This window comes from Myxine glutinosa, chromosome 11, assembly GCF_964187855.1.
Source record: "Myxine glutinosa chromosome 11, kmMyxGlut1.1, whole genome shotgun sequence".
NCBI lineage: Eukaryota > Metazoa > Chordata > Myxini > Myxiniformes > Myxinidae > Myxine > Myxine glutinosa.
In genome coordinates this window covers 104393703-104421469 of record NC_136271.1, presented here as the reverse complement: position 1 = coordinate 104421469, position 27767 = coordinate 104393703, and the positions used below count along the sequence as shown (strand labels likewise).

At 52.1% G+C, this 27767-nt stretch overlaps 2 protein-coding genes across 2 annotated transcripts in view; one reads left to right on the top strand and one right to left on the bottom strand.

The window, feature by feature from the left end:
- Positions 1 to 9109, bottom strand: part of DCLRE1C (DNA cross-link repair 1C) — a 51422-nt gene extending 42313 nt beyond the window's left edge. The window contains exons 1-2 of the mRNA XM_068129888.2: positions 9001 to 9109; positions 8851 to 8902 (exon numbers count right to left, since the gene is read on the bottom strand). Of these exons, the coding sequence (XP_067985989.1) occupies positions 8851 to 8902; positions 9001 to 9109 (161 nt within the window). The remainder of the gene's footprint in view (positions 1 to 8850; positions 8903 to 9000) is intronic.
- Positions 9110 to 15677: 6568 nt separating this feature from the next.
- The window catches only part of LOC137437050 (endosome/lysosome-associated apoptosis and autophagy regulator family member 2-like), a 107410-nt gene continuing 95320 nt past the window's right edge, over positions 15678 to 27767 (top strand). The window contains exons 1-2 of the mRNA XM_068131379.2: positions 15678 to 15853; positions 22078 to 22198. Of these exons, the coding sequence (XP_067987480.2) occupies positions 15692 to 15853; positions 22078 to 22198 (283 nt within the window). The 5' untranslated portion in view covers positions 15678 to 15691. The remainder of the gene's footprint in view (positions 15854 to 22077; positions 22199 to 27767) is intronic.

Sequence of the window (27767 nt, the reverse complement as noted above, 5' to 3'; positions counted from 1 at the left end):
GCCATGCGCTGACCCGAGATTTCTGGTCACGTGATTTCGTGGCGCCATTTTGTGTCTAACTTCACCGTGCGTGAACGTCAGCTTGGTACGGGAATGTTGTTTATTGCCAAACAAAATGACTGGTTGTTCTGCTTTTGGTTGTTCAAACCAATCTGGGAAATATAAGATGTATAGATTTCCAAGTGATAAAGTCAGAAGACAAATTTGGGAAGCGAAAGTCAGACGAAAGAGCTGGAAAGCGATCGACTCCTCGAGACTCTGCCAGGTAGGCCCACGCCGCTTGATGATTGATGTTCAAAAGCAATTCTATCTGCTCGGTTTTTTTTTGGTTGTCTGTCCGTTGAAAACCCTTTTAAAGGGAAGTGATTTGTGTTTGTTTATAATCTTCAAGGAGCTGACCAAAAATGCATTTCCGTGGGAAGAACCCTGCTCAATTTTTTTGCGGGTTGTGCAGCCAAGTCGCCAGCTATGAAACATATTGTTGCGAATATGGAATTTGGCCTCCATATCCGCTTGTAAATATTCCCCTATTTTCTCCAATACTCCCCAACTTTCCCCAATCCCCCATTCCCTAGTCCCATTGCATGTAAATAACAATCAGTAGAGCCGACCTTCCCCTTATTCCCCCATTAAATGTCGTGCCCAGGTCCACCGCACCACACGTAGACAACTTTCGGACATCTTCCTAGTTATTCTTAATCTATGTCAGTTAAGGCCTCGTTTCCATTAATTATGACTCTTCGTTGCACCAGAATGTGATTATATGGCATCAGTAGTGAGTTTAGGACCTTTCCCATACCTCCTCCCATCTTCTTCCCCAAACAACAACAATAACAACAATTACAACTACAACTACGACTACAACAACAGAGGGGCGGGGAGTGTGCGTCCTCACACCGGCTCGGTTACCCGCCATGACCATGCGCTCCACGGCGTTACCCCGAAGGGGCTGGCTGTCAGCTCCTCGTCAGGGGCGGAGCCAGTAACCCCCCCCACGCACCCAATGAGAAGCAACGTGCCGATTCCATCTGGGGCGGAGCTAACGAGCCGAGGGCGTGTCACTCCCCGCCGGAGATACGCGGCCCCGCGCCGGATGTGACGTCAGATGCGCCTCAGCTTGGAGAGAGAAGCCACCGCCACCCCCAGCGCGACGATACCTCCCCGCATCTTTGGACCGGACCGGACCGTACTGTACCCTGCCCCGAGCCCAGGAGGACCTGGAGCCATCGATACCTGCCTTTCCTAGCCATCAAACCCCCGTGTGAGTCAGCCGTTGTCCCGTTTGTCTGTCGTCTGTCCGGGGTTAATATAAGTGTGTCTAAGTGCCTGTCTTTCTATGCTGTTCCTCTTGTAGTTGTAATCTGACCTTCCGCCCTAATATAACCTCCTCCGGAGGTCTTGAGAACTGAACCCTTGGTGTCGTATTGTGTTATTGTAATCCAGCCGGGTGTCTTCTTTTTCTTATTGAGCCAGCATCGCGCGACTAGTCAACGTTCGGGCACAATCGGGTAACTTGTGCAGACGTGGTCATACCATAAAACCGCTCGGTAAATAACATCCAAGCCACGTCTGTAACAATTGGTGTCGAGGAGTGGAATTCGAACCCGGGACTAAATTAGTTAGGCCCAAATTTTGGGAGGGAAAATCGAGCCGGAGCGCGTACGGCGCTCGACCGAATCGATTCGGAGCGCGTTTCCCGCGCGAAATTATAACGGCGAAATTTGAATTTGTTTTACGAAAATAAAAATAAAAAAACCGAATTTTGAAAGTCGCGCTATGGCGGATCAAGACAGCTGGGGTCCGGTAAAGGAGAGTGAGGTAGGGTCGATCCAGGACCAAAATGAGGGACAGGAGGAGAGCGAAGCAGTGAGGGCGGCAGGTTCGCAAAATAGCGCCGTCACGCACGAAGAAGCGGGCGCGCAAAATGGCGCCTCGCTGGTCACCGCGCCGGCAACCGTGGCAGCGCCCCCGATGGATTTGAACTCGTTTTGGATACAAATGAAGGCCCTTATGGCCCAGAATTGTGAGCAAATGAGGGCTGATAGAAAGCGATTGGGTGAGCGGTTGGGAAACCGGATGGATGCTCAGGGTGAGCGATTGGAGGACCAAATGGGGGTAATGGGAAACCGGATGGATGCTCAGGGTGAGCGATTGGAGGACCAAATGGGGGTAATGGGGAACCGGATGGATGCTCAGGGTGAGCGATTGGAGGGCCAAATGAGGGGTACCGGTGAGGGATTAGAAAAGAAATTTGAGGGGTTAGACAACGGGATAAAAGAAGTAAAGAATGGGTTAACGGGGGTAGAAAACAGAATGGCCGCTCAAGAGAATCAAATAGAGGGAGTGAAAAATGGGTTAGAGGGGTTAGAAAACAGTATGGAAGGCAAATTGAGGGACATGAGGGACCAAGCGGAAAGGGAAGTTAAACAAATGGAGCAGCAGATAGAGGGGGTCAGAATGGGGGTAGAAACCAAACTGGATGCTCACAGGGAGGAAATGGAGCAGATGAGGGTGGCATCTGGGCAGGAGATGCAAGTGATGGGAGAGGAGATCAGAAGAGGAGTGAGTGAGGAGGTCGGAGGAGTGCGCGAGGAGGTGAGGCACTGTAAGGAGCACATGGAGAAGGAGGTGAGAAAGGGGACTGTAAAGTTACAAGGGGGCATAGAGGACCTGACGCAGGAGGTGGAGCAGCTGACGGTGGGACAAACGGAGTTAGTGGAGCAGGTTCAAAGGAACACTGCGGTATTAGGAGGGTTGAAAGCGACACAAAACGACATAAAAAACGACTTGATAGCGACAAAGAGGGAATGTCAGATGGTACGTGAGGGACTGACAACGAGGTTGGACGAGGTGATAGAGGTAATGGAGACGAAGGACCGGCAGGTGAGGACGCACCTGGAAACGGTCAAGGTAGCCTTAGAGGATGAGCTTGAGGAGACGTACCGGGGAATAAAAGAGGTGAAGCACAAATTAGAAGAAGTGGAAGAAGGGATGAGCGAAATTAAGAAGCGACGGAGAGGGGATAAGAAAGAGATAAAAGAGGAGATAAAAGAATTGGTCCAAAGTCTGTGTTTGGATCGTGATGATGTGCTCATTAACCGGATGAGGGATTCGCAGGTGATGGAGGAGAAGCGAAGAGGAAGAGGACCCGGTGTAAGTGGTGACCAATATGGTCGTGCGTATGATGCGCCAGGTGATTTAAGAGGCTTGGGGGTCGAGATGGACCCGGGTGTTCGTGAGAGGCCGTTGGTGAAGTGTGCGACAGGTCTGGTGTGCGAAAGAGGAGGTGTGCGAGAAAGTCCGACTCTGGGGTGTGTGAGGAAAAAGTGCGTGCCAAGGAGTGAGGGTGCTGGCGAGAGTGAGTCGGTCGTAGCGCGTGTGCGAGGGGGCACATGGAAGCGCGGTGTGGTGAGTGTTACAGAGGATGTGACGGGAGAGTGTGCGCGAGGAAGGTGTGTGACGGACAGGTGCATGGGGAAAGAGTGCGCTGTCAAAGGCAAGGAAGAATGCACAGCTGTGGTGAGTGTTACAGAGGGTGTAACGGGAGAGTGTGCGCGAGAAAGGTGTGTGACGGACAGGTGCATGAGGAAAGAGTGTGCTGTCAAGAGTAAGGGTGAGTGCGCTGTCAGGAATGGAGGTGAAAGTAGTGAGAGTGACATGGAGCGTGAGTTAGTTGTGACAGGTGAGCGAGGATGTACACCTGGGATGGAAGGATGCACACCTGGAATGGTAGAGCGTGAGTGGGAATGCACGCTGGAGTTGGTGGTGAGGCACGTGGTTGGGTGTGCGAATGAGAGCACACCTGTGATTGTCACAGAGGAGGTGACCGAGGAGGGGGCGCGAAGAGGTGTATTGGTGAGGTGTGCTACCAACGAGTGTGTGCCAAAGTGTTCGGTGGTCAGGTGTGTGACCAAGGCGGTGAGTGGAATGGGTGTACCTGGGTGTGTAAGGAACGGTACGAGGGGCATGGAAACGGCTGGATGTGTGAGCAAGGAACGGGCTGCGGGATGTAAGCATGCAGGTGAAGCATCGACGTTAGACGGGGTAGAGTTTAGAACGACTTATAGCCGAGTCGGGCCCTCGGTGCGTGCTGGGCCTCGCTTTGAACGGCCGCGTCCGTGCTCCACTAGGCGGAGCGGGCAGCCCGATAGAAAGGGTCGTCATGGCGACCACTTTTTGGTGAGGCATTCCGGCAGGCCGAGATCGAGCCATGGGATGGCTCCGTGCCGAGATGGTGCGTGGGATCTCGGCCCGGGTAAACCTCCTTCCCTGCACCGAATGCGGGATGCATCCAGCCGCTGGCACAAAACAACCAGCATCCATTGCTTGGCTTCACGAAGCCGGGCTTTGGACAGGGAGTGGCGCACCGAGAGGTATTAGTGAGTCGACTGGGTGATGAGGTTAGTGTTTTGGACCCAAAATTAGAGAAAAACAAAATTTGATGATTGGCAAGGGATTGGCAGTAGTGATTGGCAGATGATGGGCAGTGATTGGCAAATTTTTAATTTGTTGAAATTTGATGTGCAAAATTGGTAGTGAGAGACCCCCGATGTGGTGGGATGGCAAATCCACCATCCCTCACAGGTGGGGCAAAGGAGCAATAGCTTATGGGGTGTATGGCAGTGAAAACTAGCCCGGGTGGGTTAGGATATTGTGTGTAGGGATCTAGAAGATGACATTAGGTAACGTTAAGATTAGTTAGTGACTGATACCTGTAGTGGGGACGCAGGTAGATTAGTATGGATGATAATGACGAGGGAGCGCAATAGTTTAAAGGGACGACTGGGAAGCGCAAGTTTCAGAAGGGAGTAGTTAGCTGAGATGATGCCGTGTTTGTGAGAATTGAACAGGTGTGATTGCACAGGTGTGCAACTGGACAGGTGTGTGGAGCAGTGTATGAGTAGTGAGTGTGTGGATCAGCGCGAATGCGCTTGGGGAGAGAAGGGTGCAGGTGGCACCAGGTGTGAGAGCACAGGTGTGCAGGTACAGGTGTGTGGAGAGAGTTGGAGTGAGTGGTACGGAGTGGTGTGCATGGTGCGAAGGTGTGGATGGGGGAAGAGTGGACCCCTTTCACGAGCACCCGGGGCGGGTAGTGTAAGTGTTAGGTAGAGGGTGCAGGTAAATTGTGGTTGGATATTGGCATTTGTGGTGCGGTTGCAGAATGGTGTTGTGAATGGGTGCATTAGTGTTGTGGAAATGGCTGGGCGTGTGGCCTGTTAGTGCGTGTAGTTGGTTGGGCACTCCACCACTGTGAGGATGTCGGCCAGGTGAGGCCGCAGGTGGGCTCTGGGAGCCGGTAGAGTTGTGGATGGGGCCCGAGGATCCGGAGGACGGACCCGGGTAGCCCAGTGCCAGAGAGGGCACCGAGTGGGGAGAGTGCCAGAGGGCCTTCCCCAGGTAGTTAGGTTAGGGCAAGGAGCAGGTAAGCTCGGAGGCAACTGCAGTGGTGGAGGTGTGCAGGTGGGTAGACCCACTGGGAGAGGTACACGTCGCAGCCCAGAAATTGTACGAGGGCACCGGGAGATGAATCGGGGGAGTGAGACCCCAAATTGAAGAGCACCACAGTTTGGCCAATGGGAATTGGTTTTTAGAACCCATAGTGTAAGAGGGCCAATGGTTTGGCCGGAGAAAGACCCCGGGTAGTGTAAAGTTGTTAAAGTCATTTAGGCGATAGTTAGGATTGATGAACCTGTCGCACCATACGCAGCCACTTACCTGTGGTGATGATGATGACTCCACACCTGTGTTTCCTTTGTTTTGTGTTGCAGAAATGAGAATTGCTGTTGGATTTGTGAGACGCATCACGACGTGGATGAGACATTGGGGTGATTCCATCTCTCCCTCCCTAGGAGGGACTGATGATGAATTGGTGATGGCAAATTTTGATGTTGAGTTGGAGATGGCAAATTTTGATGAGAGTTGAAAATGGCAAATTTGATTGGTTAGGAGGGAGAGAAGACGAATTTGGTATATGGGAGGAACGGGGAAGACAGTAGGGATGTTTGTTGATTTGTAAAGTAGATGTTTATGGGTAGTGTTGTGTTTTGTGGATGCAGTAAGGGGTAAGGGAGGGGCCATGTAGGTTACCTGGTGGGGGGGGGGGGGCGTACGATAGGAACGTACCTGTCTCACCTGGTTCCCATGTGCCCCCAGTGTGCATCACCTTACATTGCGTGCACTTTTGCGCCCTTACCACCTTACTCACTTGTTTCTTCTTTTGTCTCCCACCTCCGAGGATCTGGCTTTGGGGTAGAGAGAGAGGAGAGAGAGGTGCTGGCTGCGCGGTTGTGGGCCTGCACTTTCGCTGTTTGCTGCCGGGATCGATACACCATATGGACCGCAATGTTTGTGGCCACCCACAATGGACCGCAGTTCGTTTGCGGCCAAGCACCACCCGGGGATGGACCTATGGGTCAACGTGGCACCTATGCCATAAAGGTGAACCACTGTTAATTAACACCACCAAGTGCACCACAAGAAGAGCAAGAGACACCTGCAGGGTTAGGGGTTGTCGAATTTATTTTTATTCCAATGAACAATGGTGACTGCACCGATTGGTGGTGGGGTGGTGCTTTTGATGCTGGGAAAGGGTGCTCTGCACGTTATTAAAGGCCGTCGGCCACAGAGCACTCGTGGGTTGGTGTATCGATGTTGGCAAGCGCGCTCTCTCTATGCATAACATCTGCATGTGTTCCTCCAAAAACAGGTCCTGGATCGTAGTGTAGATATCAGCGTAATCTTGTAAATAATGCTCCCTACCGGCTGTATGTTTAGTTTGCGAATTCTTTCCGGATTCGGTTATCCTGTGGGTGTGTTTCTGTGAGGAGAAGGGTGCAACGTCGCAGGGGGACATATTTACTCATTTGTGAATATCTGTAAAACTGTCGCACTCAGGGTAGAGTTAATAGTAGAGGGAACTACATTGCGTGCCACACTAAAGTAGGTAAAAATTTATCGGGTCGGGACGCCCCGAGGGTAGAGAAGGGTGCAATGTTGCGAATATGGAATTTGGCCTCCATATCCGCTTGTAAATATTCCCCTATTTTCTCCAATACTCCCCAACTTTCCCCAATCCCCCATTCCCTAGTCCCATTGCATGTAAATAACAATCAGTAGAGCCGACCTTCCCCTTATTCCCCCATTAAATGTCGTGCCCAGGTCCACCGCACCACACGTAGACAACTTTCGGACATCTTCCTAGTTATTCTTAATCTATGTCAGTTAAGGCCTCGTTTCCATTAATTATGACTCTTCGTTGCACCAGAATGTGATTATATGGCATCAGTAGTGAGTTTAGGACCTTTCCCATACCTCCTCCCATCTTCTTCCCCAAACAACAACAATAACAACAATTACAACTACAACTACGACTACAACAACAGAGGGGCGGGGAGTGTGCGTCCTCACACCGGCTCGGTTACCCGCCATGACCATGCGCTCCACGGCGTTACCCCGAAGGGGCTGGCTGTCAGCTCCTCGTCAGGGGCGGAGCCAGTAACCCCCCCCACGCACCCAATGAGAAGCAACGTGCCGATTCCATCTGGGGCGGAGCTAACGAGCCGAGGGCGTGTCACTCCCCGCCGGAGATACGCGGCCCCGCGCCGGATGTGACGTCAGATGCGCCTCAGCTTGGAGAGAGAAGCCACCGCCACCCCCAGCGCGACGATACCTCCCCGCATCTTTGGACCGGACCGGACCGTACTGTACCCTGCCCCGAGCCCAGGAGGACCTGGAGCCATCGATACCTGCCTTTCCTAGCCATCAAACCCCCGTGTGAGTCAGCCGTTGTCCCGTTTGTCTGTCGTCTGTCCGGGGTTAATATAAGTGTGTCTAAGTGCCTGTCTTTCTATGCTGTTCCTCTTGTAGTTGTAATCTGACCTTCCGCCCTAATATAACCTCCTCCGGAGGTCTTGAGAACTGAACCCTTGGTGTCGTATTGTGTTATTGTAATCCATCCGGGTGTCTTCTTTTTCTTATTGAGCCAGCATCGCGCGACTAGTCAACGTTCGGGCACAATCGGGTAACTTGTGCAGACGTGGTCATACCATAAAACCGCTCGGTAAATAACATCCAAGCCACGTCTGTAACAATATTAATCGATCAGGCAATATCCATCAGAGTTCTGGGCAAGGGTGTAGTAATAAATGAACGTTTCAATCTTACTAGATGCCGATGACGTTTTCCTTATGTCAGAGACAGAAGCTGACTTGCAGCTTGTTAAATCATTACAATGGAAATTGAATATAAATGTCGATAAAACTAAAGTTGTACACTAAAGAAATATGGCAATACCACGTACAGAATTTGTTTTAAGTGTGTTAGACTATATGTCGGCTGGAAGTCCTACACCGGAATTGCTCTCGGCACCCTTTAAAAAATATTGGATATGCCCACACTCCTTTCTAAAAGTTATTAAAATTCAGAGAACGACAGCATTGGTTTGTCTTACTTATAATGTTAGCTCTTATATGCAGTGTTGGCTTGTAATATGCATTGCCATACCACTTTTAATATCACCACACAGCTCTTTTTCACGGCAATAGCTGAGTTTTTGACAAAACAAATATCACCTGTATGTAATAATAAGACTAAATATGTGTAGTAAATTTTTTTTTAGCAGGTTTAGAATATATCACCCCATATCGCGAATGTACATGTATATCTAATCCGACACATTTAGACACAAAATGGCGTCCAAATTTGAGTTGACACAACTCTCTATATACAGGGACTCTAGTACGCGTTATGTCGCTACTCCGAGTAAATGGATAACCCCAGTAACCAACGGCCTACGTATAATGTATATCAATTGGCGGTTCTAATGCCGGCGCATAAACTATAAAGACTTACTTAGACCTTAGCCTGGCTCGAAATTCCTCCGAGTCCAATCCCACCATGTGATCTGCAAGGAGACGATGGGGTCGAGCGTGTTAAACGTCGGTGAAGAAAGGAAGGCCCAGAACAGATCCATGAAAAGAGAGTCGAGGAAGCCGGACGTACCCATGTGGCAATGTGACAGGAAGAAGGCTTGGGCCTCCACGTTCTTCTCGTCAAACCGGTCAAGGGAAAACTCCGGGTATTCCACCAACTTTCCGCTGAAGTAGCTCATCCTTCCGTCGCGGATCGCGCCACCCAAATCCTGAATGGAAAGACCAATGAAACAAAAACGCGCGCTTTCGCCAAAATCTGAGACGTCTTCAACCAAGGCAGTTCATTGGCTAGTTGAAGTGACGTCATGCTTGCTTCGTTAACTCTGTCCAATAGTAACGCTAAGATAAATAATGTGAAATGTCTTTTTTTTTTAATATGACATAAACATCATACTGAATACGGAACGAAGATTAAAATGGAAGCAGGAATCCATGAGTTTAGATAGACTGAGATATTTAAACTGCAACATACGGTACACCGCCAGCGGAACCGCCGCCGTGGAAGGTTTCATGCGTTTCCGCGTGACGTGAATTATGAATAGCTCGGATATACAGTACGTATACGCACGAGTACAGTACACTGTGCTGGGTTCACCAACTGGGATTAACAAGGAACCTTGTCGCAGGAGGTCATTGGGCCCGTTATCCCTGCGTTGCACGCCCACAACACTACACCACCACCACAACCAGGGCTGTTCAGTTACCAATACCAAGCAGCTAGCTAGCGCTTGCCAAGCTAGCCGTTCCTTATGCTCTGTTCTCATTGGAGTGCTTGTTTGAGTTTCCAATTTGCGAGCGCCCTACAAGTAACTGAACACTCCCAATGATACGATGACCCATCCACACAAAGCGACCTCCAGGTCCTGTCAATAAGTGTACCATTACCAGTACCTGTACAGTGTACGGCTGTACCCTGTACGTATACCTGTATCCCTCTATTAGCTATTACTATATTGTAGCGGTTACCGCTGGATGTACATAATCGCCTTGCACCGGCCAGAACACGGCCAGACGCGCCTCTCCCGGGCATGCCCGGACTCACTGTTCCCGGGCACGCCCGAACCTCCCGGGCACGCCCGGTCTCGTCTTTCCCGGGCATGCCCGCTCTCGCCTTTCCAGGGCTCGCCCAGAGCGTCCGGGCATGCCCGCTATCGCCTTTCCAGGGCACGCCCAGAGCGTCCGGGCATGCCCGCTATCGCCTTTCCAGGGCTCGCCCAGAGCGTCCGGGCATGCCCGCTATCGCCTTTCCAGTGCTCGCCCAGAGCGCCCGGGCACGCCCAGCCTCGACTTGCCAGGCCGCAGCCAAACACGCCCGGGCAGGTCCAGACTCGCCTTTCCAAGGCTCGCCCTTGATACCCGGGCATGCCCGGTATAGCTTTTGCCGGGCAAACTTCCCGACATAAATGTGTATATATATTGTTGCCCGAAAAACGGGCTTGTCAGAATACCTGAGCTGTTTTGTTTCAATAAAGCAACTCGGACGAATTCCGTCTTTGGTCGCGTCAATTCTTTCGACTCGCGTTGGAGCGCAGTTCCTTCACTGGTGACCTACCGACATGGACACGGCAGTGACTCTTAAACTGCCTACCTTCTGGGAGACTCACGCGGCTGTTTGGTTCGCCCAGGCGGACTCCCAGTTCGCCCTGCGAGGCATCACCGCGGACGACACCCGCTTCGACCATGTTGTGGCGGCGCTCGGTCCCGCCACCGCGGCCCGCGCCTTGAGCCTCCTCCAGCACCCGCCGGCTGATGACAAATACGACGCGCTGAAGACGCTCCTCCTCGGCGCTTTCGCCCTCTCACCGGCAGCACGCGCACGGCGCCTGCTTGACCTGCCCGAGCTCGGCGACACGCGCCCGTCCGAGCGCATGGACTATATGCTCTCGTTGCTCGGCGAGCACTCTCCGGCATTCCTGTTCCGGGAGCTGTTCCTCCGTCAGCTGCCTAACCCGGTACGCCTCGCCCTGGCTGGCACGTTGATCACGGATTCCCGCGCCCTCGCCAGGGAAGCCGATAAGATCTCCTCGGCGGGCCAGCACATCGGCGCGGTTACCTGGAGCCCGCCGCCGTCCGAGGCGACGCCCACGACGCCCGAGCGCCCTGCGCGGTTGGAGGCCGAACTGCCGGTGCAACTGGCGGCCGCCACGCCGCACCGCCCGCTTCCGACACGACGGCCGGGGCCTCCACCTGACCGGGCGTGGTGTTATTACCACGCCAGGTTCGGACACAAGGCTCGGACGTGCCGGCCCCCGTGCACTTTCGGCAGGTCGGGAAACGGCCGGGCCGGCGTTCATTCCCAGCCATGAGCGCCGGCCACTCGGGCAACTTGCTGTTTATTCGGGACAAAGCGTCTGGGCGGCGTTTCCTGTGCGACACCGGCGCCCAACTGAGCGTCATACCTGCCTCCGAGCAGGACAGGCTGGACGCAGTTTGCGGCCCCTCTTTGGTCGCTGCTAATGGCTCGGCCATACGCACTTTCGGCCCACGCGTCGTCACCCTCTGCTTCGGCAGCCAGCGCTTTCAATGGACTTTTGTTACCGCCAGCGTCCCCGTGGCTTTGCTGGGCGCCGACTTCCTCTGCGCGCACGGGCTGCTGGTCGACGTCAAACGACGTCGCCTTGTCCACGCCGAGACCTTCAGCTCCCTGGCGTGCACAATGAGCAGCTCCGCGCCGACCGAACTGGCGTGCGCCCTCCCGGCAACGAACGAGTTCGCTCGCCTGCTCGTGGAATTCCCGGCCCTCACGCGGCCGACGTTTTCGGCCGTCGCGGTGCGGCACGGGATCGAGCACCACATACCCACTACGGGCCCGCCGGTCTACGCAAGGGCCCGCCGCCTCGACCCAGCCAAGCTCGCCGTGGCAAAGGCCGAATTCGACGCGTTGGAGCACCTCGGCATCGTGCGGCGCTCCGATAGCGCGTGGGCCTCGCCACTGCACATCGTGCCAAAGCCGGGGGGTGGATGGCGCCCGTGTGGCGACTACCGCCGTCTCAATGACGCTACCACCCCCGACAGGTACCCGATCCCGTATATTCAGGACTTTTCCGCCCGTTTGGCGGGACGGGTCATCTTTTCGAAAATTGACCTGATACGGGGCTACCACCAGGTACCTGTCCGGGCGGCCGACGTCCCGAAGACGGCCGTCATCACGCCGTTCGGCCTGTTCGAATTTTTGCGGATGCCGTTTGGCCTCAAGAACGCGGCCCAGGCGTTCCAGCGCTTGATGGACGGCGTGCTGCGCGACCTGCCGTTTCTTTTCGTCTATCTGGACGACATCCTCGTCGCCAGCACGTCCCGCGCCGAGCACCTCCTCCACCTCCGAACACTGTTCGGTCGCCTCAGCGAGCACGGCTTAATTGTCAACCCGGTCAAATGCCACTTCGGCGCGACGACCGTTGACTTTTTGGGCCACCGCATCACCAAGACCGGGGCCGTGCCGCTGCCGACCAAGGTCGAGGCCATCACCACGTTCCCGCGTCCCCGTTCCATCAAGGCCCTCCAAGAGTTCCTCGGCATGGTGAATTTTTATCACCGATTCGTGCCCCGCGCTGCTCAGCTCATGCGGCCCCTTTACGAGGCCCTCCGGGGCAAGCTGGCCAAGCATGACATTGTTTGATCCGCGGCCATGGACGCGGCCTTCGCCAGTGCCAAACGGGCCCTCGCCGACGCAACGCTGCTGGCTCACCCGGTGCTCAACGCGCCCATCGCCCTCACTACGGACGCCTCCAACTACGCGGTGGGCGCCGTCCATGAGCAATGGGTGGACGGGGTTTGGCAGCCACTCGCTTTTTTCAGCCGGCAACTCCGGCCGAACGAGTTAAACTACAGCACGTTCGACCGCGAGCTGCTCGGGCTATTCCTGGCCGTTCGCCATTTCCGACACCTCCTGGAGGGCCGCCCGTTCACGGCTTTCGTCGACCACAAGCCGTTGGTCTACGCAATGGCTAAGGTCACGGAGCCGTGGTCGGCCCGCCAGCAGCGCCACCTCTCCGCCGTGTCGGAGTTCACCACGGACATCCAGCACGTCGCCGGCAAAGACAACGCCGTGGCCGACTGCCTTTCGCGGGCCAGCGCGAACGCGGTCCACCTCGGCGTGGACTTCACGCTCATGGCGGCCGACCAGACCACCGACGCCTCGGTGCAGGCACTCCGCATGGCGGACACGGGCCTCCGCCTGGCCGACATCCCCTTCGCGGGCACCGTCCTGCTCTGCGACGTCTCCCAGGGCCAGCCTCGCCCCATCGTGCCCGTTTCCTGGCGGCGCCGCATCTTCGCCTCCATCCACGGCCTTTCTCACCCGGGCCGGAAAGCTTCTCAGAAGCTGGTGTCGGCGCGTTTCGTCTGGCACGGCCTTCGACGAAACATCCGCGACTGGGCCAACGCCTGCACGGCCTGCCAGCGAGCCAAGGTCCACCGCCACACCCAGGCCCCGCTGGCACCTTTCGCCGTGCCTGAACGGCGTTTCGACCACGTCCACGTGGACCTGGTGGGTCCCCTGCCCCCCTCGCGGGGGTTCACCCACCTGCTCACCATGGTGGACAGGACCACCAGGTGGCCGGAGGCCGTGCCCCTCACCTCCATCACCACCGCCGACGTGGCGCAGGCGTTCATCGCCACCTGGGTCGCGCGCTTCGGCGCACCAGCGGACATCTCGTCCGACCGCGGCCCACAGTTCACGTCTGAGCTTTGGGGCGCGGTCGCCCGTTCGTTGGGGGTCATGCTGCACCGCACCACGGCCTACCACCCCCAAGCCAATGGGTTGTGCGAGCGGTTTCACCGCTCCATGAAGGCCGCACTCATGGCCGGCCTTCAGGACGACGGTTGGGCCGACCGGCTGCCGTGGGTCCTTTTGGGCCTTCGCACGGCCCCCAAGGAAGACCTCCAGGCGTCCGCCGCCGAGCTCGTCTACGGCCAGCCACTCCGCGTCCCGGGCGAATTCGTGCCTGACGCTACCAGTCCCTGGTCCGCCGCTCGCCAGCGCTCGGACCTCCAGGAGGCCGCCCGACGATTTGCCCCCGTGCCGACGTCCCGCCACGGTGGCCCCCAGTCCTACGTCCCCCCGGCGCTTCGCACAGCGGAGTACGTCTTTGTGCGTTATGACGCGCACCGGGGGCCACTCCGGCCGCCGTACGACGGGCCCTTCCAGGTCCTGCGACGGGGCGACAAGTCTTTCATCGTCGACTTCGGCGGCCGGCCGGACCGGATTTCTGTGGACCGCCTCAAACCGGCGCACATGGACGTCGACCGACCACCACGGTTGGCCCTTCCTCCGCGGCGAGGCCGCCCCCCGTCCACAGTTCCCCCCGCTCGACCACCCACCACCACGTCAGACCCCTCCCCACGACCCTCCAGGGGTCGCTTCGGCCGGGTCATCCGGACCCCCCTTAAATTGACCCTGCCGGTGCAGGTCGATTCTGGAGGGGCGTGTGTAGCGGTTACCGCTGGATGTACATAATCGCCTTGCACCGGCCAGAACACGGCCAGACGCGCCTCTCCCGGGCATGCCCGGACTCACTGTTCCCGGGCACGCCCGAACCTCCCGGGCACGCCCGGTCTCGTCTTTCCCGGGCATACCCGCTCTCGCCTTTCCAGGGCTCGCCCAGAGCGTCCGGGCATGCCCGCTATCGCCTTTCCAGGGCTCGCCCAGAGCGTCCGGGCATGCCCGCTATCGCCTTTCCAGGGCACGCCCAGAGCGTCCGGGCATGCCCGCTATTGCCTTTCCAGGGCTCGCCCAGAGCGTCCGGGCATGCCCGCTATCGCCTTTCCAGTGCTCGCCCAGAGCACCCGGGCACGCCCAGCCTCGACTTGCCAGGCCGCAGCCAAACACGCCCGGGCAGGTCCAGACTCGCCTTTCCAAGGCTCGCCCTTGATACCCGGGCATGCCCGGTATAGCTTTTGCCGGGCAAACTTCCCGACATAAATGTGTATATATATTGTTGCCCGAAAAACGGGCTTGTCAGAATACCTGAGCTGTTTTGTTTCAATAAAGCAACTCGGACGAATTCCGTCTTTGGTCGCGTCAATTCTTTCGACTCGCGTTGGAGCGCAGTTCCTTCAATATCTCCAATGTTTCCAGGTACGTATACCTCGACAATTGCTATTTAAACCTATGTACTCTTTCTGCTGCCACTACCTTTCCAGGGACGCGATGCACATGCATTAACTATTGTGTGACTCCATCGAGGATGTTAAAAGGGGATGGAAAATGTATAACAGTACGTAATATATAGACGGTGGTCCCTGTTAAAAGGGGATGGAAAGTGTATAACGGTACGTAATATATAGACGGTGGTCCCTGTTAAAAGGGGATGGAAAGTGTATAACGGTAGGTAATATATAGACGGTGGTCCCTGTTAAAAGGGGATGGAAAGTGTATAACGGTACGTAATATATAGACGGTGGTCCCTGTTAAAAGGGGATGGAAAGTTTCTAACAGTACGCAATATATAGACGGTGGTCCCTGTTAAAAGGGGATGGAAAGTGTCTAACAGTACGCAATATATAGACGGTGGTCCCTTTGAGTCTATCTTGGTCCTCAAGGTAAACATACACAAGGAAGCTGGTAAAGTAATGTTTGTCCAAACAGACGAAGATAAATTGCAGACTTGATATTTCTATAAGAAGAGCATTTTGATTGGACAATGAGAGAATGGAAACAAAATAATGAAACAATCAAGTTCGGAACATTTAAATGTAAATTAGGTCCCTCCCAGTGGGCGGTAACTTTTACATAAGACCACGCCTCTTGGATCAATCTCTGAATGTACTGCAGGCAGCCAGGTACAGGTTGCCTCATACAGTCATACCTTGCTTGCTCCCTGGGAGACATGGCTGCGAGAAGAGACCAGTTTGGAGAAATTGTTACATTGTTGTTACTGATGATGATGATGATTGGAGCTGGGAATGCCAATGACTGCAACAAGGTATTTGAAGGCTCCGACCAACGATGTATTTGCGGTCTGTTTTTGTCTGTTATTTACCAATCATTAATGGCCAATACTTTTTACCTGGAAACGATATCAACATTACCTGGAGCGGTATCAAAATCCACCTGGAAATGCTATCAAAATCTACCTGGATATTAAAATTACCTGGAAACGGTATCAAAATCTACCTGGAGTGCTATCAAAATCTACCTGTAATGCTATTTTAAAAAATCTACCTGTGGCGGCAGAACCTTTGAGCAGGGTTCATGGGATCGGGGTGGCGTGCTTTGTTTATTATTATCACATCTGTTCACCTGTTCATTACTTCATTGGTCGCAAGAACAAAGTTTCATTCGACTTCAGTCCAGGACGTTAAAAACACCTGACTTCGGCACCTGGAGTCGTGGCGATGATAACGATCAAACTATTACTCAACAGTCTCATTGGAGTCCATGAGGTGGTGGGCGTTTCTGAAATACCTTCCCCATTCACAAAGTAAACTTTATACCACTGACTTAACCAGTTCCTCCAGCTCCGTGCGCGACCCAGCTCCAGATTGTATATCTCATCAGGTATTTTGAAGTTCTGAGAATTCAACCTCACCTGCCCAACACCCGCAGTGGCCTTTTGCCTCATATTTGCCCAGGAATAGTTACCTACACCAAAGGTGGACGAAGGTTGTGTTTCCACTCCTGTTTGTTTGTCTGTGAGCAGGATATCTCAAAAAGTTGTGGACAGATTCCGGTGAAACTTGGTGGACAGGTTAGGTGTTTGACAAGGAAGAATCGATTCGATTTTGCTGAAGATCCGGATCAATAAACATTTATTATTATTATTATTTTTTTTTTCGTGATTCTTCACCTTTGAGAGTTGGGCCCAATAATGATGTAAGGCAGATGTTACGATATTAAAAACGTTGTGGATGAGTTCGAACAAAACTAGGTGCATTTGAGTTGGGTAGGTGACAAGAACAAGCTGATTCGATTTTGGTTGAGGTCCGGATCCACATCTGGTCCATCAACAACAAACAACAACATGCATTTTAAGGCCATTTTCCCTGCTAGAGCGGGGGTTAGCCTTGCGGTCCCCATGACAATCTTCTCCATTTTGCCCTATTTTCTGCATCTCTCCTTGTTAACCCCCTTGCTCGCATTTCTTCTTCCACCATCTTTAGCCAAGTCTTCCCCGTCCTCTACTTCCTTCTCCATTCATTTCCATCACTCTTCTCAACCAGTCACTTTCATCCTTCCTCAACACATGACCAAACCATCTCAACCTGTTCCTCTTCACAGCATCAATCACAGGCTCTGTTCCCATCATCTTTCGCAATTCATCATTTGTCTTCCTCTCTCTCAACGATACTCCGCACTTTCACCGAACCATTCGCATTTCCACCCTTTCCAGCCTTCGTTGCTGCTCTACGTTCATTACCCATGTCTCGCTCCCATAAATCACAACACTTCTCACACATGCAGCACACACCTTTCCCTTCAGCTTCAATGACACTCCCCTCCTCATCAGCATGCCACTCAGTTCCCAAAACATCTTCAATGCACATCTCACTCTAGCAACCGTTGCCGAGTCTGATCCAACTTCTCCATTCAGCATGTCTCCTAGTAGTCCGGCAGCTAAGCTAAATATAGCATAACAATTGTGCATTTTGTGAGGAAAGCACCAAATTTGGCACACTAGTAGACTATCATATTATGAAAAGATCTGGATATTGGGCCATCTCAGATTCAGAGATTTGATTTTTGCAAGATTTGCAGATTTTGCAGATTTGCAAGCTGAGATTGCAACGCCAGGGACGGCCGACTCCTTCCTGCGAGCTGCCCACGTCACCCGCACAAGAAGAGCTCATCAAATCACTGCAGTGGCACTGCACATCCTGAAACACCGTGCGTATGAACGCCACTGTATGACATATGCTGATGATGCAGAAGACCTGCCTGAGTTCGAAGACTGGTGTCACCAGAGAGGAGAAGACATTCCCAAATTTCAGTACTGGGCAACTGTGCTGGAACTAGAGATGTTGGTACTGGTCTATGTGCGTTCTCTGCGGCAGGCTTCATTCACGATGTACCTTGATGCCCTGACGGAACTGGTCCCATGGTTCCATGCCTTAGATCACACACACTATGCCAGGTGGGTCCCTGTTCACCTGAGGGACGTGGTTGCACTCCCAATGAAGCACCCAGATGTAGCCAGAGAATTCAGGGCTGGCAACTTCACTGTACAGAAAACGAAGGAGGTGTTCTCTTCGATCCCAATCGAATCGAAATCTTGCAAAAATCAAATCTCTGAATCTGAGATGGCCCAATATCCAGATCTTTTCATAATATGATGGTCTACTCGTGTGCCAAATTTGGTGCTTTCCTCACAAAATGCACAATTGTTATGCTAAGTTGCCCCACTATAGGTAACAAAATGTTTTCACACCTTCCAGCTTCACGCCGTCTCCAAGATCCAACTCAACATTCCCTCCATCTGCAGCTCCCTCTGTGCACACCTTACATTTGAATGTAGCTGCCACAGTGGTTAATGACTCTCTCAGACCACTACATTTTTGAGGAACCCACTCAGCGCACATTGTACATTGAATGGAGTTCACTCCGACACCCTTCCTGCACATAGCACACGGCCACTTCCCAGTTCTTTCCACCTCACCACATGCTTTACCACTTGCCATCACCTTCGTCTTTCCGATATTCACCTTCAGACCTTTTGTCTCCATACATTCCTTCCACTTGTTCATCTTTTCCTTCAGTCCATCCATACTTTCCGCAATCAACACCAGATCATCTGCATACAACAACTCCCACGGTAAACCCTCCTTTACGTTCTGAGCCAGCACCTCCATCACAGCTACAAATAGTAGTGGACTTAGTACCGACCCCTGATGCACTCCCACCTTCACCTCAAACTCACCACTGTTCCCGTCCTTCGTCCTTACAGCTGTGCACGCTCTTTTGTACATTGCCATCACTACTCTGATCAACCATTCCTCCACTTCTAACTTCCTCAATGTCCATGTCAATACTTAGCTTGGAACCCTATCGAATGCTTTCTCCAGATCAACAAACCTAAGAAACAACTTCTTCCTCTTCTCCATGTACTTCTCCTGCAACTGCCTCACAATGAAAAGCGCGTCTGTCGTTCCTCTTCCTGGCATAAATCCAAACTGCATTTCGTCGATCTTCACCTTCTTCCTTATCCTCCTCTCCAACACCCTTTCCAATACCTTCATTCCATGCTCCAATAACTTTATCGCTCGCTACGAGCCACACTCCAGAGGGTCACCTATCCCCTTGTATAGAGGGACGAGGGTACTCAGTTCCCAATCCACTGGAATGCGGCCTTCTTTCACCACCAGATTGCAGATCTCTGTCATTTTCTTCACACCCCAACTTCCTGCTGCCTTCAACATATCCCCCACAACTCCTGTCGGCCCTCCCGCTTTTCTACTCTTCATTGCTTTTATCGCTTCCTCAACTTCCTTCTCAGTTATCTGATTGTTTGTCTATCAGTGGATACAAAACATAAACTGTTCAACCTGGCGGAGGTGTGCAGTGTACACTCGACTGAGTACTGTTCTAGTTTGTCCGTCCCTTGTGCAGGAGGAGACGCGTTTTGCAATCACGTGGGTGTGTGTTGTTTTTTTTGTTTTGTTTTTTTGAATACAAGATCGAGGCTCGTGTCAGAGCTAACATTGATGACAACAAAAAACAGGCACATAAGACAAAATAAAGGGAGCGGGAGACAAGATGGGGAGAGGGGGAAGGGCACAAGTACAACATTTGAGAGCAGGGACAACGGGAGATCTGTGGGAGACGGCTTGGGGGGAAGGAGGCGTGGGGAGGGGGTAGGGGGTGAGATGTTAAAAAAAAACACATGGACACAGCTCGGACTTCCAGGAAAGAAGTTGGTATTTCAAAAAAGTGGATCTGGGGTGAATTAACGGGGGTAGAAAAGATCAAGGGTTTGGATGGGGGAAGATAATAGATGGTGGTGAACAGCTGTTTGAAAGACCTGGAGGGAGGAGTGGGATTGAATAGAGTGAGGGAGTTTGTTCCATAGGAGGAAGAAAAGAGGAGTGAAGGTGAGCAGAGATTCTTGATTTTGGAAATTTCACCAGAAGAGGGTTGCTGGCAGATCTTGTGTCCTGCAGGAGTATTTGGGGGACAGAGCACAGATAGAGCTGGGGGAGCAAGGCCGGAAAGGAGTCGGTAGAAGACAGAAAGACCACCTACCTGCCTGCGGTGAGTGAGTGAAAGACCCTCGGAGTTAGCTTCATCGCCAGAGATTCCAATGATTCTGAAAGCTTTGGTTTCAACAGCGTGAAGCCGAGCTAGGTGTGTGGCAGGAGCACCAGCCCAGAGGGGAGATCAGTATTCCATTGAGCTGCGGGTGAAAGCCTTGTATGTGGTGAGGAGCTCAGGTGTGCCAAGGAAGGACTTCGCACGACGGAGGATGCCCAGTCGGCTACTAGATTTGGAGGCCAGCTTGGAAATGTGGCTTTGCCAGGAAAGATCATGGCGAATAGTGAGACCCAAAAGCTTGAGTGACAGAACTTCTTGGAGAGGATTATTGAGAAAGTGGATGGGAGGGTTGTGCAGACGGTCTTTTCGGAGAGACATCGTAAGAGTGTGAGATTTGTCAGGATTGAAAGACATGTTCCACTTGTTTGACCAGTCTGTGATTTTGTCCAGGTCTGCAGAGAGTGGGGAGGCTGCAGACTGCCGATCTGAAAGATGAGGTATGGAGCGGCAGAGAGTGGAGTCATCAGCAAAGAGATGGAGAGGATTTTCCAAAGAGTCGGAGAGATCATTGATGAAGACCAGAAAAAGCACAGGGCCCAGAATACTGCCTTGGGGAACTCCAGCCAGAACAGGAAGGGGAGATGAGAGAAATCCATTCAGGGCCTCACGTTGACTACGACTAGAGAGGAAGTCCGCAAGCCATGCGGAGGAGGAGAGTTTGGTGAGCAGAGCGGGGTTCCAGACCGTATCGAATGCCGTGATTAAAGTTAAACTGACACAAATTTTTGTTCCAGGTAAATCGATTATCAGATTTCAAACAAACATTTTTATTGTTATACAACAGCTTTGTAAGTATACATATGGATTCCCTCATCTTCAGCAAGTTGTTGAACACTTCCTGAGTCGGCGTTATCTCCAACGAGGCCTTCAACCAGAGCCGCTTCTTTCTCCTGGCACGCCGTCACCGACCTACCAACACTGTTGTGAAAGAAGCAGCGCTCAGAGCTTTCACGGTTATCATCCTCTCCCTGCATTTCTTATTCGCCGCCATTTTGTTGAACAAAAAATGTCACCGACAGTGGCGCAATGTGCGGACGTCTCAGACAAAACAAGCTTGAACAACATTTGCTGCCGAAGACCTTGTTTCATCGCGTCGGCCAGTGTGCAGCGGCCTTTAGAATACACCATTATGTTTTGTTTTACAACTTTTCTTGTTTACATGGACATTGGAAACTAGAGAGTTCATAGAACACCTTACCCCGCACAATCTTGAGAAAAGGACATGAGAAGAGTCTTTGAACCTCTTGCTTTGCTTTCCCAAGCATGATTTGCATTCCTTTTGTTTGTGAACCTTGCATGACAGAATCCGATGGTATTCACAGAGCACTATGCGCCGCCATATTTGTCAGAATGCAGAATTGTAAACAGTTATTCTGCCCTCAGGGCATGATGTCGTGAATGCGGAAAGTCTTTCTCATACTTAATCTGCCCTCAGGGCATGAATATTTTTCCAAGTCCCGCTAAAGGAAGGTTTTTTAAAGTACCAAAAAGTCGATTTATGTTGTACAGTATTTAAGTATATCATTCAAGTGAAATAAATAACGATTTTGAAGGTTGTAGAAAATAATTCCGGATGTTTACCGCCATTTATGCAGAGCCTTTTACACCACCCTATTTAACCTGTTACATTAGTTATTCGTGCCTGTTCTTTGTGTCCTTTATAACATCCTTAAAAACAGTAATTTTCCTGGTTGGAATGATTTTCAATTTTGTTTGACTGTCAGACAGGCAGAATAAATAAAATATCTCACTCCTCTCAGTGTATGTGCGATCCGGTCAAATTCAGATCTTCTTGTAAATACCACGTGCACTGTTGAATCTACCTGTCACCTCAATTGGTGACTGAATGCAGAGTTAATTGGTTTGGCAATTTCGTACCACAGGTAACATACTTTCTTTCAGGATGATTACCACTTTGTGTACACGGAGTGTGACTCTAAAGGACATCGCTGGCGGGTGGCAGTTCCCAAAGAGAGGCATCAATGCTCAAATCTTCCCTACCCCTCGCCAGGCCGGGCCTGCTGTAGGTGACTTTCTCAAGCATCTCTCGTGGCTTTGATTTGACCACTGTGACATCTCTATGACATTACTCCAAATTATGTTACTTGTCTCAACCTTTCCTGTGTGCACGGATATAGGTAACTAGAGCAATGCAAATTCACTCACTACATCCTCACCACTACCTACATCCGCTACCCCTTCACAACTGCCTGCATTCACTACCCCCTCACCACTGTCTGCACTTGCTACCCCTTTATCACCACCTGCACTTGCTACACCCTCGCCACCACCTGCATTTGCTACACCCTCGCCCCTTCCTGTACTGACTACCCCTTCGCCACTGCCTGCATTCACTACCCCCTCACCACTGTCTGCACTTGCTACCCCTTTATCACTACCTGCCCTTGCTACCCCCTCATCACTGCCTACACTCGCTACTTCCGCATCACTGCCTGCACTCACTACTGCACCCTCACCACCACCTGCACTTGCTACACCCTCGCCACCAACTGCATTTGCTACACCCTCACCACTGCCTACACTTGCTACCCCCTCACCCCTTCCTGCACTCACTACCCCCTTCACCACTGCCTGCACTTGCTACAAGCTCACCCCTGCCTGCACTCAGTTCCCCCTTTGCCACTGCCTGCACTCACTACCTGCATTCGCTACCCCCTTCACCACTGCCTGCACTTGCTACACCCTCACCCCTGCCTGCACTCAGTACCCCTTCGCCACTGCCTGCACTCGCTACACCCTCGCCACTACCTGCACTCGCTTCCCCTTCACCACTGCTTGCTCTTGCTACCCCTTTTCCACTGCCTGCACTCACTATCCCCTCATCACTGCCTGCACTCATTGCCTGATTCTACACCTTAGCTTTGTGCTGCATATGAAGAAGAAGAAGAAGAGTTGGTCTTGCAGATAGCACTCAAATTAATATAGCTATTTTTTATTAGCTCACCTGTGTTGTGGAATTTTTAATAGCCTATTAGCCTTTGAATTGATTTGACAAGCCTCAAGAGAATTAAATGTCCACATTTCGTCTCAGAAGATCTAAAGGTGGTTATTTATTTTTTATATATATATTTCGTCTCAGAAGACAATTAATGATTTAATGACACATTGTGGCAGACACGAAAGCTCACTGGCGTGAGGGCATCATTCCACGCACCAAGTGGGCGGCGACCACGCCCGAGGGGTAGGCGTGGCCGCGGGATATAAACCGGGCGCGCAGCCCGGAGAGCGCCAGTGCTACAGTTGAGCTCGTTTAATAAAGACTCTTAAACTCACCGCGTTGTCCGCTTCCTTCTTGTTGTGCAAGCAAGCGCGCGTAGCACCGCGCTTCATTGGTGACCCTCCGACATTCTGGTCAGCCGTCGCTGACCACCCGAATACGCCATCGCAATGGCAAACAACGCGGTCCAAATGAAACTCCCCGAGTTCTGGGAGACGCAAGCCGAAGTCTGGTTCCTGCAGGCAGAAGCCCAGTTCCGACTTCGAGACATCACGGTGAACGAGACCAGGTACTGCCACGTGGTCGCTTCCCTCGGGCCCGGCATGGTCGGCCGCGTCGTGTCGGTCCTGAGGAACCCACCGGCCGACGGCAGGTACGAGGCGATCAAGCGTCTCCTCCTCGCCACGTTCGGCCTCCGGTGGACGCACGGGCCGACCGCCTCCTGGACCTCCCCGAGCTCGGTGACACGCGACCGTCGGTCCGCATGGACTATATGCTGTCGTTGTTGGGCGACGAAACCCCGAACGCTCTTTTCCGGGCGTTATTTCGACGCCAGCTGCCGGCACGAGTCCGCCTCGCGTTGGCCGGTTCTGTGATGACAGAACCCCGGGCTCTCGCTGCCGAGGCCGACAGGTTCTTCGCGGCTTTGGTCGCGCAGGCGAGTTTTGGCGCGGCCGCCGCGCATCCCGAGGCTGACCCTGATGCTGATGCACCACACCTCGGGGATTCCGAGGCTGACGCATGCCGCGTGGCCGCCGCCACGCCACGCCCACCACCACCGCGAAAACCGCAGCCTCCGCCTTCGCCGCAAACCTGGTGCCATTTCCACGCCAGGTTTGGCCACAAGGCGAGGAATTGTTGCCCGCCGTGCTCCTTCGGCAAGTCGGGAAACTACAAAGCCGGCGCTCGGTAGCGGCCCTGAGCGTCGGCCATTCCGGCAGCCTTCTTTTTATAACGGACACCTTGTCCGGGCGCCGTTTCCTATGCGATACGGGGGCACAGGTGAGCGTTATCCCTGCCTCTACGTCCGACAAGCACACCGCGGGCCGGGGCCCCGCGTTGCTTGCCGCGAACGGAACACCCATACGCACATTCGGGAAGCGCTGCCTCTCCCTGCGGTTCGGAAGGCAACGCTTCGAGTGGACGTTCGTAACCGCTAGTGTCCCCATGGCACTGCTCGGTGCGGACTTCCTCTGTGCACACGGGTTGTTGGTAGATGTAGTCAGGTTCACTATGTAATTTCGTTGGAATTTTTGGGGGATTTGGAAAACTATATATTTTTGGAAACTTAATTGTATAGTCAGTCAGAAAACCAATGTTGCTATTTGCACAGACTCCTGTATGGCGGCCATCTTGGATTTTCAAAATTGCCGCCGTATAACTAATTTTTCTCAATATCTCAGCTTCTAAATAACATAGAGCTTTGATTCTAACGGCTAAACATACATTTTCAAGGGCCCCGAATCCAATGGTAACAAGTTCGATAAGCTAGACATGACCATAGCGCTCCTATGTGGCGGCCATCTTGGATTTTTCAACCTGGCCGCCGTAAACTTGATGTTTCTCAATATCTCAGCTTCTAAACAACATAAAGCTTTGATTCTAACGGCTAAACATACATTTTCAAGGGCCCCGAATCCAATGGTAACAAGTTCGATAAGCTAGACATGACCATAGAGCTCCTATGTGGCGGCCATCTTGGATTTTTCAAACTGGCCGCCGTAAAACTGATGTAACTCACCTTCTAAAGAGCACAGAGCTTTGATTCATCATTGAGTAAAGTCATCTTCATCCTCATCATCGCTTTCGTTCATCACATCTTGAGAGTCCTCATCATTTTGGCACTGGATGTCACACTGACAAAGGTCTGTACAAGCCAAGTTGTTTGTTCTGCAGGAACATCTAGATGAAGAACAGTCTGTTTTGCACTGACATCTAACCATTTGAATGATGGCCTTGGGGGCTGGAGGCTCCTCAGTTGTGGTTGGTTTCACTTGTCCATCCATGTCTTTGTAAAAGCCGTTTTGCAGGGGATTCAGCTGAGGATCCTGTTGAGCAATGCTTGCCTGACCCCACACTCTGGCTTGGATATGGACTCTAAGGATGTGCTGCTTGAGAGCTCCAAGAGTAGGAGGAAGCCTGTCACTTTCTGCCATGTGTTTGCAAAAGAGATACCATCGTAGTTCGGGGATGCTGTCGATGTGGATGCCATTTGGAGAGTAAGCAGCGCATACAAAGTTAGCTAGTGTGGACAACATGTCCTCCGTCACTTCAGTTGCATCTGAAAGCATTCGCACAGTGTCTATGACATCTTCACTTGCTTTGAGGTAGACATGCAGCCAGGTTGCTTTGCCTATTCGAGAGAACCTCCCAGTGTTGTCTGCCCCTGTGAAAGCATGAAAGGCTGGCAACGCCTTTGCTCTTTCGACCCCTAGAGCTGTCCACAGTGGCTCTATTTGAAGTATTCCAGAGGCCATGGAAATGGATGTATTCCTCAGCAGTAGGTCATAGTTTGCTATGACTAGTACCAGGACATCTGTGTCGGGAGAGAAGAACACCAACTGCGCATCATGTGGGTTTCGCTGGGATGCCAGCACGGCCTGGTGGATCAACAGGGTGTCAGCTTCTTCATGGTTGTTGTCCTCGAAGAGCAGGTCACTGTTGCTCCTAGTACGCCCTGAAGCAGACGTGATGATCAACTTGGATGAGTGACTGTTGTATTCTAGAGTTTTCGCTGCCAGATAGTCAGTCAGATCAGCCTTTGTTTTGTCATGAGAAAGGAATCTGCTCATTGGGATGTGTTTGATGTTGGTGTCATCTCTGACTTGATACTGCACTGCATCCTTTCCTTGCCTTCTTTTAGCCCTGGTAGCACTCTTCAGAGAATCGTTTTTGTACGTGTCAAAGACCAGTATGATCTCATCACAATCTTTTGTTAGAGACATGAGTCTGTCATTGAAGCATTCACCCAGATCGTTGACTTTCACTACAGTGGCTGGTTTCTTTGTCAGCTTATGCACAAGTACCATCCCATCCACCAGTGCAATCTTCCGACTTGTAGGTTTACTAGATGTGGATGCCATAGTTCTTGTGTCCATTGGATCTTCTTGTAGAACACTTGCAGCTGGTGTCTGCTGCTGATCTTCGGGGTGAATTTCTGCTCTTGCTAACTTGTCGAGGAGATGAATTAACTTCGACTTGTCAGTGCATGGAAGAATTGTCCCATCTGGAGCGAACAGTGCTCTTGGTGTCACAGTGAACTCGTAATTTCCGATGGCATATTTCTGGTTGACGTCTCTGTTTGACTTGGCAAGGACCATGAGCCTTCCGTACAGTTCCTTAGTCTCCTTCAGATCCACAGTCCTGTCTCTGAGTTTCACTGTGGTTCTCTTGTTCCCAGACGTGAACATCTTGTTGTTCTCCTTCTTGACTGGTGCCCAGAGGCTAACATCTCCATTGATACGCTCCGACACGTAGTCTTCATACAACTTCTGACCAGTGACATCAATGTTCAAGATCTGTGGTACATACTCGTCTGGGATGTAAGCATTCGTTATCACATTGTGCAGCTTGTCACCTTCAGTGTCAAATGGATTCCCGTGACTCAGTATCGCAGCCTTGATCTTGTTGATTGCTTCATGCTCCCTCTTGACTGCACTTGGACCAAGGTCATGATGTTCTGTGATCTTGTCACCTTCCAGGCCAAACTGACTCTTGAAGTCTTTTGACAGGCGTGATAATTCTGGTGTAACCATGAAGAATCTCTGTCTAGCATTGGCATTGTTAGAGATGCCAATCAGTCCAGAGTGAATCTTCATCAGCTTGTTCAGATGTTCACATGCATGATCTGGTCCAATGGATACAAACGGGATGTCATTCTTGGTTACTGATAGATTGCCAGCTCCTAGTTCTTCCCAGGTCCTAGGGTGATTGGTTCTTAGGTCATACATGTCTGCGATGTATCGGGGCCAGAGCCGCTTGTATTTGATCCGGTCCATGGCAAAGAATAACTTGCTCAGTTCTTCTCCAGCTTGGAGGTGAAGCACCAGGTCAGCACTCCGTGATGCTGCCATGAATAACAGGATTGTCTCCACCCCATGTAGATAGTTCATCATTGACTTGAACATTGCATTATTGGATCTCCGTGCTTCCCACTCCTCGAGTGCCGTCACCACCCTACCAGATGTCAAGACTTGAAGGAGTTTGGTGTTTGCTTGTTTTACAGATTCAGCTTTCGTGCACTTGTTCGTCTCAGCACAGGCAGCTTCTACTCCCTCTGTTGCCTCGAAACACACATCCTTTACTTGTGGGTTGTCCTTCAAGAACTCCTCCAGAACCATTTCATAAAGTGCTA